Source organism: Cygnus olor, chromosome 14, assembly GCF_009769625.2.
Source record: "Cygnus olor isolate bCygOlo1 chromosome 14, bCygOlo1.pri.v2, whole genome shotgun sequence".
Classification (NCBI taxonomy): Eukaryota; Metazoa; Chordata; class Aves; order Anseriformes; family Anatidae; genus Cygnus; species Cygnus olor.
In genome coordinates, this window is record NC_049182.1 from 8,829,512 (window position 1) to 8,843,009 (window position 13,498).

Sequence of the window (13,498 nt, forward strand, 5' to 3'; positions counted from 1 at the left end):
GCTAATCAATCCGCACACATTAAGGTAAGTCCCAGTTTTGCAGATGAGGAAGCAAACGCTAAGAAGTTAAGTGATTGTCAAGGTCACACAGACCTGGAAGTCTGAAGTCAGAGCTTAACTATAAAATTCAGATCATCTTATTCCTAGACTTGCAGCTGAACCACAAGCTATTTCTGGGTGGAAAAACAGCACTGAAAGCTGCAGTCTTTCAACGGCTCAGAATTTCCAGGACACTGCAGAGTCACAAGTGCCAGCTGATTTTGGTCTTGTTCTATAATTTGCATTAACCAAACTGGCCTCAATATGGGATCTCTTCATCCGTCTTAAATAGCATCCCAACTGGTAGCGTACGAGCAGCGCACTGCAAGTTTTCAATTCTAAGCAGATTTATTAGCAACAAAAAAAATCAGGAACAGTTTGCACTTGATTTCTGTATGTCTTACCATGATCAGTCTGCTAAATAGAGACGTCAGTTGGAATTGGATAGCCTCATCAATAAGAGGTACAGCTCCAGTAACAGAGTTCATCTGTGTTTGTTACACTTCACTATTCTCAGTATGAAAACTAATTGTATTCAAAAATTCTTTTGAAAAGCTAATTCAAGTGTCACTCCCCGCATTATACAAAGGCTGGTGCTGAGATCCCCTTGAACAGTGCTTCCTTCCAAACCAAGTCAGTTTTATATCTAGGGAATGCGTAAGCTCACTCTAAAGTGCTAGAAGCTGCATTTGCTATACAAAATGGCTAGGGAATACTGCTGGACTATTTGAATCTCAGACATCTTTTAATTAAATATTTTTGTGCCAGTTGATGCAAGATTTAATTAAAGTCTTTATTAACACACTCCAGAAGTATCAAGTAGAGAAAGCTTAGTAAGAGCACACCAAACAGTCCAAGCAATAGTTATCCAACATGTTTCAATGAAGCCTGTAATTCTCAAAGCGATACCAGTTATAATTCACATTATGGAGAAAAACAAACAATAAAGAACTATTAAAATCAAATAATGTTATTATTTAATGTATCAACCAAAATCCATACCATCTTCCTTTCTTTTGAAAGATTTAAAGATCCAAAATGGCTTAAGGATCTCTAGCTATAAATATTCTGGACCAAACCCTGTATCTGACGGGCATCTGTTACCAGCTTTACTTTTATTTCAACACAAGCTCTTAAATAATGTTTAGGCTGCTTTTTCTAATAAGTAAGCCTTTAACTCTAAGAGAAACACCCACAAACTGTATCTATAAAAACTCAGGACTCCCCTGAGGATGATAAAAAAAACCCTTTCCTTCCTACCCAGTAAATAAGAGGCCATAATTCCTCTCTTGCATCCTCATCCATTCAAGAAATCATTAACTGAAACTCTGACAGCCACAACAGTGACATGTCAAGTCACCACAAAGCCTTCCTTAACACTCCCCTGAGCTGCAATGTACTGCATAAGAGATATTCCAGCAAATGCTTTGGAACAATGATTTTGATGCAGAAATAGCAAACCTATTACTTCACTTAAATCAATCAAAAGCACATTTTTAAATGTTTCCCATCAGCAGGCACCAAAATAAATCAGGCTCAAGTCCACATTTGCAAAACTTCCCATGTAAAGACATTAATGTGAGGGCACTCTCTTTGGTTCCAATTAAACATCTTGTCAGTGCGAAAGTTTACATTGGCTTTCAACAGATTTGACTGGAGCCAAACAAAAGAAGATGATCTACTTCGTCCTGCATTTCTCACAGTTTTCCAGCCTCTTGCTTTGTGTTTTAAATCCAAACACCTTTCTTTTTGTTTTCACTGTAAAATATATTACACAACGATGAATTTAGGAATAAATTCCACCGTTACTTTACTTTTACCATCTTCCACAGCTATTTTCTCCCTCTTCCTAGGTGCCAGGAAATTGAAGGTAACATCCTGTCTGCTTTGTAAAACACTCCAGTGTTGAAAGCATGTAAACCGAGCCATTGAGTAAGTCAGATTACTACATCAGAGGCAACATTTCGTCCTGTAGTGCTTTCTCTTAGATTAATGGACATTACACTCCACACAAAAGCAGCTCAAAACTCCTTTAAGTCAACAAAAATACACCTGAACTACTTGACAGCACATTTAATTCCATGAACTTTTTCACAATAAACAGCATGATATATTTAGGTGTCTGGCATAGAAAAAAGTGCCTCCATAAAACCAGACCTAACCCACTTGCAGAAGATATTAACAAAGCATCAGTTATATTTTTAAATCCCAAATAAAACTAACAAATCTAACCCATTTATTCCTACCTGGAAATCTGGTGCCCAGCATACAGCAGCAATGCGGTCAGAAAGTACAGGTAAAGCTGAACCAGGTGTTGCCTTGGTAAAGTGAGGAGCACAACACTTAAGATGTAACCTGTAACAGAAAGCAGAGGTTGACGTTTCAAAAAATACTATTTAGCCCCAAGTCTCTTGAAATATGAACTAGCAGTCAAGTTATTCAGATCTCTTTAATTGCCTTTGATTTCATTTGGTTTTAAAACTCAGGTACCTATATTTTCCTCTTATCAAAACAGCACACAATGTATTTTTTTTTTTTTGGTCATGAACAGAAATAGCTCTACCAGCTTCTGTAAAATTACATCTAGGTATCAAGCAGTGAATTTGACCTCCAGTATTTTAAGCCGACAATTATCATAACCTATGTAACTAGGGCAAAAGGCCTAGGTGTCTCTCTCGCTAGTGAAAATAAGCTTCAGTGTAACAGGAAGAAAAAAAAAGCTTATCCCACCTAACAGTCTCAGTTATGTGATGTAAAAAATCTTTTTATTATTTTTTAAGCGAAGGACACACAGAACACTTATCCATGCTGATTATCATTACATATTTTTTATTCTTCCACTGCAGCTTCATGGCATTAAGACATTTCACATGCCCATGATTTGAGGTAGACACAGGCTCATCTCCACGGCAGTAACGTTCGAGCACATTGAAGCCATCAGGATGCTGCAAATCAAGGCACCTTGGCACAACCTATGGCTTATGGGCACTGACACCAGCACTTCCCTCGCTGCCTGATAGCATTTAGCAAGATTGTAGAAAAAGACCCAATGCAGATACAGGGCTGGTCTTCAAAAACACAGCCTGGCTGCTCAGCAGCTTTTACAACAAACAGAACAATGATCCTCTCTTTCCTACATGCTCTCATTAGGATACCTTATTAACACGGTACTTTGAAGTCCACTCCACAACTGGGCAGCGATGCCCATCCTCTTCCCCAGACAGACTGAGCAGGTCAGAGACCCATCGCAGGGTGCCCTTACTAATCTTTATTTCTGAGCTCACCACCACAACGCAGTGCACTCATGCTTTTTTCTGAAGGTCAACTGAAGTGCCTGGCACTGAAATCCATTTAGGAAAAAAAAAAAAAAAGCAATGGGCTAGCAACTTCCCTGCAGCTAAGAACAAAACACCAAAGGACTTGGACTGTCACTTAAAGCTGTATCATACACATTACACCTCAAGTATCATCCATCCATTCCGTAACTCTGGGCACAACCTTCTTAACCGAGTTAATTTATACTTTGAACTTTTTAAAACTACTTAAGAAATAATGCAACTCTAGATTAAGCACTCAAATGTGGGACAAACAGCTACTATAAAACAACTTAGGAACATAATATGTTCCCATATTTGATAAAGATATGATTTCAAAGTCAGTATTTATGTAGAAGTATGTCAAGGGTACTTAATACTTCCCACCTTCAATAAACAATCTCTAAAATTCTGTGAATAGTTAGGTCTACAAGAAGGTAACTTGCAACATGCTCCTAGAGAAGGCATCAGACCCACAGGATGCCAAGCAAAGATCGATTCAGGTATGATAGATGATGATACATATGACTATGATAGACAAAAACCATTTACTCTCCTTCTTTCCAAAAGCTAAAATAACTGACAGTTTCTTCAATTAAAATGAAATACCACAGAAGTCACCACTACTGGTTTAGATACTGTGCAAAAACTATTTTTATCTTAATCTTTCTCAAGGGACCTGAAACCCAGCACGAGTTTCTTTCTAACACTTGTTTTACACAGAATAACGTGCTTCTAGTTAATTCAATAGTGCCAATGCTCCTATCTTAGGATTTCTTAGCAAACACCAGTATGCTGGAGAATTCATCTTCTCTGTTCGCCACCTTCCTGCTACCAAACAGACAAATGACAAGAGCAGGAATTTCCCAACAGAATCTCGAAGACATTTAACTAGTCTGCACCACACCACAGCTTCACCAGCTCTCTAAACACCTGCAGACACTTTTAATATCTAGTCTCCCCTGTAATTACCACTTCCCCTTGATTGCTTAGGTAGGGACACCTCTTTGGTGCACAGCCATTCCAGCCTTTGAGTCAAACCTCTCTAAACCTTTCCTTCTCGCTGCAGCCTGTGACTCACCTTCAGGTGGAGGAGAACTAAATGGGGTTTATTATGCAGTCTTTTATTCCTCTTTTACCCTACAAACAGTCCAAGAATACCTGTTCACTGTATCTGCATTCAAGCTCTGCCATCTTCTTTACCTTATTCCATCACATGACAGTCTGCTCCTAGGGCACATGATGTGCTTGAGCAGTGCTAGGATAATTTATGTAAAAGGAAGGCATTTTAGAGGGCAGTTACTGCACTGCCACACAGCCATGCTACACAGGTGTATTTTAGAAGTGACTGAAGTTCATTCTTCTCCATGTGATCACTAACTGAAGTATAGGATGGACTGAAGGAACGAAAAAAGGTCTAAATGCACATCAGAAGATACGAAGACTACCGCCCCATCTGTGCCTTTCGAACAGCCAGCCTCCCAACAGCAGGGGGGAGCACCAGGACAGCCAAGGTTACTGCAGCAACTTTAAAGACGAACACCACTGCTCACGGGTTTGGGCCAGAATTTAAACGTTTACTTGGAAACAGGCCTTGTTTGCTCTTACGGTTAGGTTTTGAAGAAGGGGAGAGTGAGAGACGTTTAAGTAGATCCCTTTCACTCTTATTTACAGTTCCCTCTTATGACTTGCTAAGTGAGAGTTTGACACCCTCGATACTGCAATATTTGCATTTTTGCTGCAGAGGCCCTATTCCCACAGTGGTACCAGCCTCATTTTTATCTACAAGGCTTCTGCCAAAAAAAGAAAGCAAATAACTCATTATCAAACTGGCTCATTGCAGAAGAAAAGGAAGACAAGCTCAAATTCATACTAGCAGTGACATTCTATTCCCTTTCTTTTCACTTCAGCAAATGATGTAATTAGTACACAGCATAAATGAGATCCTACTTCAAAACAAAGGCCCAGAAAATGAAATTTCTCACGGCAACTTTCTCATCTAAATCATTACATTCTGTTTTCATTTGCACCTCCTCTGACAGAAGCAAGCACAGTACTGAAAATATACACCCATCCCTTTTGGAGAGATGCTCCACGCACAAGGATTTACAGTTTGACAAACATCTTAGTGGGCAATCTTTAGCCATGGGTTAACAGTAACTAACTGTGCCAGCCTTACAAAGGCACGCTCCTCAGCACCCATTCGGGAGCACAAGGAAGCAGAGAGCTTCTACTGCCTTCTCCAGTACTGATTTAGGCCCCACTGGGGAAAATAAAGAAAAACTGCGGGGGGGAAGAAAAAAAAAATCAGCAGAAAAACTAAGTTAAACATTGCTGGATGCGAACACGTATTAACTGGCTCATGACCTCATTTCTAACTTGTTGATTCAGCTAGATGAAAACCTCTCACCGTGCAGTGCTCATTGTCAGAGCAAGCAGCAGTTCACGCTCAGATTGCCTTTCAGCACTCTATCTGCATCCCACCAAGGTGTTTCCCAGCTGCTCTCACCTCGTGTTACCTCTTTGCCCACTCAGGTGCCTGAATTTTATTGGCATGCTGCAGGCAGTGGAGGCTTCTAGAGCATGATCAAAGTTGCAACTCACCCTCTTTATGAGCCATTTTAGCGCTCATTTGCATGATTACAGATCCCTCGTGTCCACTTCACATTATTAATCAAAGTTTCCTACAGGTTTAGTCAAAAAATGAGAGCTCAGCATATGAAAGCCAATTCAAGAGTTCATAACATTTCTTAATAAAACCAAACCATCTCTTGGATACTGCTTCTGCAGAGGCTTGCCAAGGAAACACTGCGCTCAGAAGAAAAGCAGCTCCTTACGCTGATTGCTACGAAGTGAGGAATTCAAATCTGCAAGCACCAGAAAGTAATAGCACAATTGCTTGGATTGTACCAGAAATTTAATTTGTGAGGGCCTATCTGCCCACTCAACCATACCCTCTGAGGATAAAGGGCACATCTTACAATGCCCTGTAAAGCGGCAAGTTGTGATCGCAGAATGCCATCAAGACTCACGTCTGTCCCGACTCCAAGTAGGAACCCTGTACCACGGAGTCAGTAACTGCATTTTAGCCTAACCCTTGACTGTGCTCATTTCAGTTTATTCAGAAGATTATCTGGCCACAACATACAAATACCCATAACACAGGACAGACTTCTGAAAGAGTGTATTTGATATGACAGAAACAGTATAACAACAGCTTGCACCTTTATTTTCAGTGAGTCTACTTCTTGGGGTAACCAGTCACCAGAACAACTTACGTAGAGATTTAATATATCGTCTGTGCCTAAAACATCTATTTCAAAAAACGATGGCTTTCAAAAGATTGGTTTTAGAGCTCCCAGTAGGTAAAGGCAAGATGCAGAAGTTACCAAGGGAGATTCCACAGCCTCTTTGGCACAGGTTGGCTCAAGACCAGACGGAACCACAACAGCCACTCATTTTTAAGTCACGTAGCAGAGGAGAAGAAGAGTTCTTGTACATCCTCAGCTTGTATTAAGAATCTTTGAATAATAACCCAGCCAAATGGGGTCTTCTGAATTGTCTGGGACATCTGTCCTGTGAGTGAGACCAGTTCTTCATCGGTTGTTAAAAAACAGTCATAGAGAAGCACCACACACAACGACCTCTCCTGCATCAGAAGTGGCTCCAACACAAAAACTTATGCAAAATGTACTCAGCGGAAATCAACCTACAAGCCAAGCCATTCGGAGAGCGCTTAATGCCTAAATCTGTATCAGTCTCAAGTAGCCACTGGGGCACCAGTGCTAGCACCACCGAGTGCATCTTTCATCTAACCTCATGGGTGCTAGCTGAGCAGCTGTCCGAGGCAGCAGAAGCACGGTGGGCTTTAAGAGGTATTGCTTTTTTGAGGAGTGATGTCTTTGTGTGGCAAGCCACAGCACTCCTCTCCCTCACCCTCCCACTAAGCCAGAGCTGCCCAAACAAACGTTACATGCTCCAAGAAGTTTCATACTTTGAGCTAACACTGTAAATATTTTTGCCTTTCTGAAAATATGTTGAAAAATTAGTTCTACACTGAGATAACACAAATCTAAACCTACTCGTGCACAAGAAAATTAGTATTTACCCAGTCATGGCACAGCGTAACAATAAACAGAGATCTGAAACCATCACCAACATCTCCATATCTCAGTGAAAAGAATTCCAACAGAACAATCTGCTCGTTACTGGGGCACTGCCATCAGTTTCAACAGATGTTTCTTGAACTATTAAATGTATAACAGATTCAGCATTCTGAGTATAAACAATCCAAGAACAGGGTTCTGTACAGATTTACAGTATTGTTTGAACAAACCAATGGACTTTAGGCTCTAGTTCTGCTGTATGAGTCAGGGGCTGTTCCTATAATACAGCACACATAACAATCAGAGCTCTGGCACTAACCACAACCACGGAGAACCTGAAGGGTACTGCAAAAGAACACAAAACTGGAAGTGGAGCTATAAGAATCTGAGCACTCACAACATATTCCAAATTATGAACACAAATTGCCAAGTTATCCTTAGACTGGTGCTCAAAAAAATACAATAGTCGACAGAACCTCATCAAATATTAAGAATCTCCTTTCAAGCAAAGTACTATTGACTTTTTTTTTAATAAAAAAGCACAAGTTGCCTAAAAGAGTTACCAGTTTTGTACAGAAAAGTTACTTTAAAGTATCTGTATACTGAGAAAGCTGCTTAGTAAAAGCCTGGGACACTATGGCAGCAGTATGTGAACCAGCAGTCTCCAGAGCTGGAAAGAAAAAAAAAAGAAGTATGCTGAATTCAGTATGCTGAATTCTGACCATTGCATATCCTCTACTCTCTTCTGTCTCTACCAACTGTAGCACACAGCACATTTAATCAAAAAGGATAAAAACATACCAAGGTGTTTTGTTTTTTTTTTTTGTAAGAAATAAAGGCCAAGTCAATGCCATCAAATTGCATTTAGTTAGAAATAGCTAGTTTAAAATATTAACACTCAAAAAATAGTTCTACTACCCATTTATCTAAGTGGTGCTGGAAGGAGGGTGACAGAAGACACAGGACAGCAAACTCAGATGCTGAATCTGAGCAGCACCTTGTCTTTGTATGCATTTGCACTTTTAGTCACACACCCTCACCTCATGATTTTGGGAAATTAGTTTCTGGAATGAACCAGCCGCTTGCTTCTTCTCACACCAAAGCTTCACATCGCACTTTTTACTGCATTTGTATCAGACTGCTCAATCTTTCCTCTTAAGAGAAGAGGCACCACAAAAAGCTGTACAAATAAAAGACTGAATTAACCCATGAGAGCTCAAAGAAAGTGGGCATACCACAGCAATCAACTACCATGGCTGCATGTTCAGGTTTCTCCTTCCACAAGCCCCTTTTCTAAAGGCATCATTCATAACAAGTAGTTCACACCTAGCCAGCAATGTGACCAAACGATTAAGGTAACCACACAGTTCAAGAAACTGCAATTACACACAGCATTGTGAAAGATGATGCATGTTCCAATTATTCCAAGTGTTAAAATAGTTTCATTCCTTTCTTTCCCTGATTTTTTTTTTGTTACAAGGAATACAGCTTAAGATAGAAAACTGCTCTCATTTTTATTCTTAGGTAAGAAAACAGACTGTGTTTAGTGTACTTCTATGCCTTTAGCACGACAGTGACATTAAGTTCCAAGTCTGACCATGATTACAGGTTAAGCACATGACTCTTCTCTTCCCATTTAGTTCAGAGTACTTAAGAGTTAGAACAAATAGCATCACTTTGGCCTTCACAGGAGAAAATTATGTGGTTGCAACTGTTTCCACCTTCTTCATCAAAAGAATAAAAAAAAGTAGTGACTGTCCCCATGGAGCTCCTCTACAGCGTAGAAGCAAGCACTGAAGTCTGGCTGTAGCAGTGTGCACTAGCCTACACCACATAGAAGTCGGAGGAAGTAAGCCATTTTTAGCTAGTACACATCCTAAAGAGGATGCTTTAATTTATATAAAGCAATTTTAACAAAATGTTAATGAAACCACATTTTACCTTTTATATTTGTAGACAAAAAAGTTGGTTTGTTTTCTAATGCTTTTCCTCTGGTATCTTTCTACGCGGTAACAGTGTGTCAACCTACTACAGCACCCTACCTGCACATCTATCACACGCTCCTCCTGTTGAAGCCTACTGCAGGCCATTCAGCAGCCTTTTCCACCTGCTGGAACAGTGACCACAGTGCCATTTGATAAACAAAACTACTCCGTAATTTTCCAATGCTGAATTAATCTGTTTACATTCAACAATTCTAACCAGAAATTTATCTCTGCTATTTGCACTGCTTTGCACAATTATAGTTAAATTTCATCCAGTTGAACTTGCGGCAGAGAGGTTATCAGGACAGAATATTTTTCCTTCCACTAAAGCAGATAAGGGCTGTTTCATGAAAAGATATGAAAGGGAAAAGCCGTATCAAAGAACAAATTGCATCTGAGAGGCTTTTATTACATTCTCAGTACTGCTAACTGGAACATGAATCACACCTTAACATATATCACCCTACCTGACCAACTCTAATTGCCTTTTCAAACTTTGAGTCAAATGGATGGAAGAAAGTGCCTTTAAACAGAAAAGATATTCTTAGTAACGTCCAGGTTGATCCTCAGTTCCGGGAAAAGGTTCACTATATCAAGACCAGTAGATATTATTGATTTTGATGGCTTTCTAATCAAATCATTCCTTCAGCATCTACCTGAGATAGATGCACCTGATCTCCTAAGCTGTTAAAAGCACTTCTATGATACTGTAACTTTTAAGAAATTCAGTGACTGATTGATATTGCAAAGCTGCTGCAGCATTTGTTGATACTGTGTTTGCTTACTGCAAATATGAAGAGGACATTTTTTTAAAAAATAAATTAGCATGCTAAAAAATATCCACAGTAAATTGTCGTCCAAATTACATGCTAGCAGTTAATTTCCCCCAACATATCTTCAAAGCAGCTTTATTTCCCAAACTGGTGGAAGAATACTTGGTTTCCCTTACAAATGCAATGTATATGTTCTGATACACTATTTTAATTAAGGTTACTCTGTAAACTGTTGCAATTAAATCTACAGAAAAACTCATGCAAGTTGACTTAGCCAAGCCTCACACTGACGCAGCTTTAAGAAAAAAAAAGCAACAACCAAGGAATAAACACAAATCAACTTTATTTGAAGAGTACTAGCAAAGTTTTGTCACTGAAAATAGTCTTAATATCCTTTAGAACAAGCAACTTGCTTGATTATTTACAAGCCCTTGATCTCAGCAACTACCAGTTGGAAAAGTGAAAGTACAGACACAATGCTGTAAAAGCAAAAAGTAAAAGTACTGCTGAGTGACTGTATGAAGAGCACAGAATCAAAATCCACTGGTTTAGTACTAAAATAGCCTCCAGGTGAGAAATACTTTGAAGTAATAATACTTATCTCTGTAATGCTTTTTATTAGTATATCTCAACACACTTAAGGGAGGACAAGGCTATCAAATTGGTATAAAAAAGGGCTGTGTCACAACTGGAATTTACCTTCTGATAACCTGCTACACAATTGTTAGTTTTGTACTAGAAACTGATTTGATGATCCAATTCCTAAAATGTACTTGTGTGTACACAAGCCGCATGCACAGAATGAGCAAAGCAAGAGAAGGCCAGGTATAGCTACATGCCTCCATGGTCCTGCGTCCCTTTCACCAGCAACAAACAAGTACTGTCTTCCACAAACATATAAAACCCCATAAAGCAGTAACACCAGCTTTTTGCACTGGAAGTAGATACACTGCTACCCCTAGCAAAGTAGAATGGAGCCAAAACAAAGAAAGCCACATGATTTTAATGACAGTAAATAACTTCCAAACAGCAGAGATTTAATAGATTAAAACCAAAAAGTCACATGCCAGCACTTCTGCAGTCTGGATTAAAACCCTGGACATGCCACTTCAAAAAACCACACTCCTCTAACAACTTAACTAAAGGGCATTTCCTTGAGCTGACTGCAGTACATCGTTATCCTCCACACCATCTACAAGGAAGAAACACTGCAGAATGGGATAATTACATGCTAGCCATTTTCTCTCAAAGCTAGGCAGTACTCATGTAGGTCCTCATTGGCTATCAACCTCATCAGTCCGAATCCAATCCCTAATTAACCCCATGTGCACTCACTAGATGAATCACATACCCACCTGGAGAGCAGGTCCCAAAACAGCAATCCTTTCATCTCCTAAAACCAGACTTCTAGCATTTCAGCACTAGACTTGCAGGCCAAGGTTGAAACCTCAGCCCCCTGAACTGTGTTAGTAATTTTGTCCATTTATCTGCAACACAAGCAGTAGTTATGAGCTCTAATCAACTCAGAGCGTATATGCAGTTCATAGGGTTGTAAACTGAAGAGCCATGTCCACGCAGCAGTGAAAGCCAACTTCCTGGTGCTGTGGTCACAGTCAGGCAACCTTTTCCCTAGTCTTTTTTTTTAATGCCAACGATATAAGTTACAATACTTTTGTCTGCACAGCATTTCCAAGCAGCTTTTCTACTAGCCGAATGTTTCCAACGTCACTGTGCTATTCTCTCAGGGCATTGATATTGTTTCCAGACACCAACTTTGACTCTGTTTACATATCGAAGCTAAATAACAAAGCTTCAGACCCTAGGCAGGATTTATTTACGACTTACATAAACAGAGCCCCATATTAACTACGGTTCTGCTGATTATATTTATTATAATGCTATCTGTTGAAATCAATATATTGCCGTGCTATTAACAATTTCTTAAAATTCTCGTAGTGAGCAGAATGGAATTTACTACAGCAGCATTTTCTCTTGAATGCACGTCCACTTACCCACATAATGCATATTAAGGGCCAAGTACTTGTACTGGAAGAGAGGGTTGTTGTGCAGGCTACTTCTTTGGATCTGCTGGAAGAATGAGCTGACGTCCCACCTGTACAAGACATCCAACAGCATGATGCTCGGGACCCTCAGGGCCACATTTAATATTGCCTCCAACTTCTCCTTCGCAGCCATTCTCTTCCCTTTCCGTGAATTGGCAGCAGACTGGAAATAGCACAAGACAGAAGAGTAATCAGATCAATCTCCCTGTACAAACAACTATTACTGACCATCTGAATGGGGCTTCCTGTGCGGCCACAAATGACTGAATGAATCAACTGAGTTAAATTCACATCCAGACAGGACAGCTTCTAATGTTGCTATATGAAGATCAATTTGCTAGCAATTTTCCATGGTGATACTGTAAAAGGGGGGGCTGCGGGAGTAGGTTAATGACACAAAAATGCTCAAAGGGTGTGCGCCAAACAAACCTTTATTCTTATTCGCACTAATTCAGCATCCAAGTCCCCAGCCAAAGGACCACAGTGTACAAGATACTACATAGTGATAAGCTACTACATGATAAGCTTTAAAAAACAAACACCAACAAAATTCACAATCTCCAATGAACTATTCTATTTCTATACACTATTCCTGTAACTCTCAAATAAAATAATCACCAGCTAGAAGTTCAAACATTTTAGATTCATTTCCTCAATGCAAACTGAAATAATTTCCAATACACAAACTTATAAAAAGAGTTATTTGTGACATTCATTAACCGCTATGATTGTATACTTTTATGGAATTGAGGGCTGGCGATTTCAAAGATTAAGATTAGTGACGCAAATATTCTGCTCATTTTAATGTAATTCACTACAAGGAATCACACAAACAGAAGACTATATCCTCTCTCAGGAGTACCAGAAAGTAATTTAATTGCGGAGCTTGAGAGCAGAGTAGATGGATGATGCAAGACAACAAAGGGCTTTTTTTAAAAAAAACCTTTCTTTTCCTCTTTCAAAACTGTAAAGAAAAAAAAATGGTCCACAACAGCATCTCAAAAGGTATCTAGTCACCAACAGGACCATTTTAAAGAGCAATGTAAAGAGGATGTTTCCACATCCTGTCAGAGCACTGCCTTCAGCTGAGACCCTAAACGAAACGTGCTGTTTAAGCACTCAGCCACCCACCCACCTGAGGCTAAGCATCCACCCCAGGCTGTGTTTGTAAGCCACCAGTCGTACACAGCGCACTGGAGCAGTGCAGCTGAAGGCCAA

General features: G+C 39.7%; 1 protein-coding gene across 3 annotated transcripts in view; it reads right to left on the reverse strand.

Moving 5' to 3' along the window:
- RNF145 (ring finger protein 145) overlaps positions 1-13,498 on the reverse strand; it is a 44,698-nt gene that overhangs the window by 24,177 nt on the left and 7,023 nt on the right. For all 3 annotated transcript variants that reach the window (XM_040573230.1, XM_040573227.1, XM_040573229.1), the window contains exons 2-3: positions 12,230-12,443; positions 2,286-2,394 (exon numbers count right to left, since the gene is read on the reverse strand). In XM_040573230.1, the coding sequence (XP_040429164.1) occupies positions 2,286-2,394; positions 12,230-12,413 (293 nt within the window). In that variant the 5' untranslated portion in view covers positions 12,414-12,443. The remainder of the gene's footprint in view (positions 1-2,285; positions 2,395-12,229; positions 12,444-13,498) is intronic.